This window comes from Montipora foliosa, chromosome 2, assembly GCF_036669935.1.
Source record: "Montipora foliosa isolate CH-2021 chromosome 2, ASM3666993v2, whole genome shotgun sequence".
Taxonomy (NCBI): domain Eukaryota; kingdom Metazoa; phylum Cnidaria; class Anthozoa; order Scleractinia; family Acroporidae; genus Montipora; species Montipora foliosa.
Window position 1 is genome coordinate 42362733 of NC_090870.1, and position 5000 is coordinate 42367732.

General features: G+C 39.7%; 2 protein-coding genes across 2 annotated transcripts in view; one reads left to right on the forward strand and one right to left on the reverse strand.

Moving 5' to 3' along the window:
* Positions 1–2260, reverse strand: part of LOC137993149 (ATP-binding cassette sub-family A member 2-like) — a 61122-nt gene extending 58862 nt beyond the window's left edge. The window contains exons 1-2 of the mRNA XM_068838834.1: positions 2121–2260; positions 1866–1959 (exon numbers count right to left, since the gene is read on the reverse strand). Coding sequence (XP_068694935.1) covers positions 1866–1959; positions 2121–2186 — 160 coding nt within the window. The 5' untranslated portion in view covers positions 2187–2260. The remainder of the gene's footprint in view (positions 1–1865; positions 1960–2120) is intronic.
* Positions 2249–5000, forward strand: part of LOC137993151 (general transcription factor IIH subunit 4-like) — a 26361-nt gene continuing 23609 nt past the window's right edge. Inside the window, exon 1 of the mRNA XM_068838838.1 lies at positions 2249–2634. Within this exon, the coding sequence (XP_068694939.1) occupies positions 2249–2634 (386 nt within the window). The remainder of the gene's footprint in view (positions 2635–5000) is intronic.

Below are 5000 nucleotides of genomic sequence, written 5' to 3' on the forward strand. Positions count from 1 at the left end.
AACTTCACAGGAGTTCAGGCTTCAGGACAAAGAGAGCGTTCACAAAAACTTGTTGGGGGGAGGGGACTGATGAGAAATTTTCTACTATCTAAAAAATTGGAGGACCCCTACTTGTTGCATGAAACATTTTCAGGGACCCCCTTATAGTATGGATCCCTACAATTTGAGATACCCCCAACCAACCACATGGCCACAAACCAATACACAATGCAGAAGTCAGAAGAACGAGCGAAACAAATTAAGGCAAAAACAGAAAAACGCCTCCAAAGAGCATAACGATCTGCTAGGAAACGCAGGAAAAAGGCAAGGCAAAAAAGCGCTCACTGATACATGTACGTGGCATAACCTAACAGGCAAGAACAAAAAGATCCCAGGCCCGGGTCAAAGCTTTAAAAGCAGAGTCACTTGCTTCTACCACCAACAAGCCTATCGGTTGATAACCAAATCAATGCAAAAGCATGAGGCCAAAAGGTCATATTCACATTACTGCAGAGACAGGGTTTTGACAGTTTTGCAAAGTAGTGGATGTGAGCTACCCAGGGGGTCTGGGGGAAAAATAGAACAAACCCCTCCAATATCGGAATCAAAGTACCGGAAATGGAATGGAAAACCAGAAACTACATGTAAAAGTATATCATCAACACGAACTTTTTTTTTGGAAGAAAAAATATAACACAGATTGGTCCAAATCTAAAGTCTCATAGAACAAAAACTATTGCTAAATGAAATCTTATGTGCCTATTGTTTCTCTCATGAGTAGTTTCAGACAGAAACTCACAACCAGTATTTTTAAAACTTTTTCAGGAACATAACTATGTATATGTTCTATTTTTCTCTTTGTGAGTTGATACTGTATGTTGTGATTAAACGAGCAAACTGTTTTTCAATGCCCCATTGTGTCAGAAATGTTATTGAATGCAAGTCAATAAGTATGGGTTATTGACCAAGCGTGAGGTCAAGATGGCTGGATATTGGCCAAGTTCTTTTTTTGCGTTTTTATGGACCGAGACGAAGTCGAGGTCAATAAACACGCAAAAAAAGAACGAGGCCAATATCCAGCCATCTTGACCAAACAAGTTTGGTCAATAAAGGATTTATTATATGACTTAAAACACCAAAAAATGATCTTTGATCTTGCGGGACCAAGCGAGAAATCCCGAGCGGGCAGTATCGCTCCATCTTGCCTGCTCGGGTAGCCAATCAGAGCGCGCGAATTGGTTCATCTTGCCCGCTCACGGAGCTAGTCATATAATAAAAAGTAATATAAACAAGGAAAATCCTTAACCACAACAAAAATGAAAAAGAGGATCAAACAAATTATGCAAATTATGTAGACAGAAAATGATCCCAAAGAGAAACTGTTAGTCTTCACTTCTCTTGAATCACATTAGGCCGACTGCTTTTATGTCTGCTGAATACAAATAAAAATTGCCAGGTTCGAAATAGGGCTATTTATGCAAAAAGTCAATCAAACTTCATGAATAAAATTATTATTGAAGAAAAATAATAATTATAAAAATGCCCAAAAGCAAAACCCCAAAGAATTCCTATGAAAAAGGCCTATGAAAAACCCCTTGGAAAAAGATGACAATTCTCATATCTGCCATACTGTCGTTGAACGCGGCTTAAAATAAAATTGTCATTGCGTGTGATCTCAGAGACGACAAAAGGGGCTTTTGTTTTTTAATTTTTTATTTTTTAACAAAAATCAGCACGTAGTCATTGCCTCTGAGTCACCGTAAAAATACAAAAATCATTTTTAGCCTGTCAGTCTTTTAAATAACGCGAATCTGCTCGATTTCTCAAGCACATATAGCCATATTTCCCTTAAAAAGTAAGCAATATCTGGATGACTGCCTAGCTACCTTCGGCAACAAAGTCAGGCTCACGACGGAATCGAATACCCATCAAAATGAGAAATAAAACCAGCGGTACGAGAACTTCTGTCAGCAGAGCAAACTGGAGAGAAAAAAAAAACGGATTAACAGCTAACAGATTTTTAACTGTACTCAAAAGATGACTTCCTCGATAGTGTTTATACTTTGAAATGACGAGAAGTGAAAAGTGCGCGATGCTGTGAAGACTATAAAAGACAAAAGGCATGATCTTGGAACACTCACCGGCGCTCGCTTCTTCAAAGTATAGTTCTTCCAAAGTAAAAGGGTCAACTGCCTTCCAAATCCCATTGCTCAATTGATCGGAGCGTACCGAAAGCCGCAGAATAAGATCAATTCGCGCGTGAAGACGAATGCAAACAAACAATCATTTCTGTGCGAAACAACGCTCAAAGGTCCTCTGCGACACAGAATTGGAACACAACATATACGAACGGTGGTTTCATCCACTTGAAATATCTTACGGTGCACGTGTTAAAAATGGGACAAAAGTTTTAAGCAAAACTCTTCATAAGAGCCGGCTGTTCGTCTTCGCCACAAAAAAAAGAAACAAATCAATTATTAGCGGAGGACTGGGAAGGAATGTTACGACAACACACATGGCGGTTGAGTTGTTTTCTGGGTCGTCATTTTTCCGACACTTGCAATGCAGAGATCTTCACCAATATCTTGGAAGTTTGCCTTCAGGAATATTAGATAGGTTGTATAATCACCCGGCAATTTGCTTGGCTGTGTTCAGGTAAATGTCAAGGCTTGAAACAAATGTTGTACGTGTATCTTGCAAGCACCTTTCAATATCTCCATTTTCCTTCATACGTCATCGCTGTAATTTACGTCTGTCGTGCCGTCGTACCGTCGTACGAGGTATTGGTTTTGATACCAACATGACTGCGAGAGAGCACTGTTGCATGTACACAGAGCAATACACAATGTTGGCATGTTTTTTTTACTTGCCTTTATTTTACTTTAAGAATTTCACAGCACAGTTGCAGAAGGTTTAAACGGAAAATTACAAAGCATGAACATAAAAGTCAAGGGTGCGGAAGGAAGCCCAAGGTACTTCCTTTTAAAAATACTGGGCTATCGGCAATAAATACAAGAAAAATTATATAAAATAGAATAAATTAAACACATTCAGTTAAAATAAAAGGGTGAAGTGGCATGTGGCTTCAGGTAGGAACAAGGGAACATGGGTAATTTGAACTGGGGAACAAAGACAGAATATCTTAGGAAACAAAGGAACATAGGGGCTTTTCAGGGCCAATGAAACGCAACGAAACGACGGAAGAGAAGACAACAACTACAATAATTATTGTTAAGAATCCCAACTAACCGAAGGCAAGCTAGTTGGCTATTTACAAGTGCAGCTGGGAAGTTGAACCAGGGACTACCAGGAACAAATTCAAGCAGTGGTCAGAGTGGGTCTTGAACCAGGGATCTCTGGATCTCAAGGCAAGCGCCCTAACCACTGGGCCACACTGCATTCCTAACGAATGCTGCAAAAATTTCACTCTAACATTATGCCAAATATGCTTTAGTGTAGGTTTTAGGAACCATGTGGCCACTGGTCATGTGATTGACTATTATGAGTGAAGAGCTGTTGTGTAGATATTTTTCTTTTGCAGTCTTTATATAGAGAACTTGGGACGAGGTGGGGGGGGGGGGGGGGTTGCTGTGGATATCCAACAATGCATTTTCACATTTTATTTCTCTGGCAAGACAACAAACAGCCAAAGAAAGGACTCTACATAAATTGTGTAAAGTCTTTATTGAGATTGCGTAAGCCATTGCTTGCTTTCCTATACGCTATATTGATTTTCGTACTGAAGGCTCGATTTTGACCTTTGCCTTGTCTGGTTTAACCAGGGTGACCAGCCCAGAAACTTGGGCTGCGATGACCTAAAAGACTTGACACGATTTCTGGAGAGCCTCTCTTGCTCGCCCTCTTGTGAGTTTAGGAGAGGCTCTGCTTGCAGGGTGGAGAACAAAATGCATGAACCCTTTCTGGGGTTAAAATTCTCAGACCTCTTTGTGCCCACATCTCCCAAAACATTATTTTGCCCGGATGAATCATTGTGTCGTGCTGGGGCAAACAAAGCAAAAGCAGAAGACAGACAACAACAAAGCAAAAGATTTTATTAGTATTTGAAAACAGCTTTTATTTGTTAAGAGCAGTGACATTTATTAAATGGCCTGGAACAACTTCAGTCTGGCTTCCAGTTCAGATTCTGAGGTCTTGGAAGTGGAAGATTATGAGTTAGAAGTTGAAGGCTTACCAAAATCAAGCAATAAAGCCACAAATGTGGAAGAAATGCAAGAGGTCTTATGCTGACAAACTGCTAGCAGAAGCAGAATGGCTGGTGTTATATGAGAAAGAAAGGAGCTTGGAGGAAGAACTTGAGAAAACACTATAAAAGCACTTGAATGGAACAATTTTGAACATTGCTGCAGCCAAAGACAGCACATTTCTTAGGCATTTTTTCAGTTTTAACAAGCTCACTCTGATGGAAGCCATAATCAGAATGATTGAAGTCGAGGTTTTACATCTCACAAAATAAACTCTGTGGCTCAATTATGGGTTTTTAAACCTCTATTTTTCACCACATTGAAAATTCAAAGAAAATTTGGAGAAAAACAAAACTTTCTGTGCCATTTATTGCTTGGCATGATGCAAATATATGTTTGTGCAAAAACAAAAAGGGGGTTATAGGTACTTTAACCCATTAATAAGTAAAATCATTGGATGTTAGACAGACTGAAATATTTAAAGTCTACACTCAGAGGTCAACCATTATAACAATTCAAATGTGACAGTTCAGTTCAGTTCAGTAATATACTGTACCAAGGCTACTGCCTAAGAAAATTTTAAAGGGGCCCTCAGAGCTAAATGCTGAGAACTTAGGAGCCCAACATATGAAGTGAAAGGCGTTGCTGTGAAAAATTAAGGAGCCCAGAGCTATTCTTTGGGAGCCCCAGGCTACCGGGCTCCTGTTAGGCAACAGCCTTGTGTACTTCTGAAGTAAACACAAACTGCTAAAGTAACTCTTATCTAACAATATGCCTGACCTTAACACTACATGTACTTGTATTGTCAGTAGGTGGGTG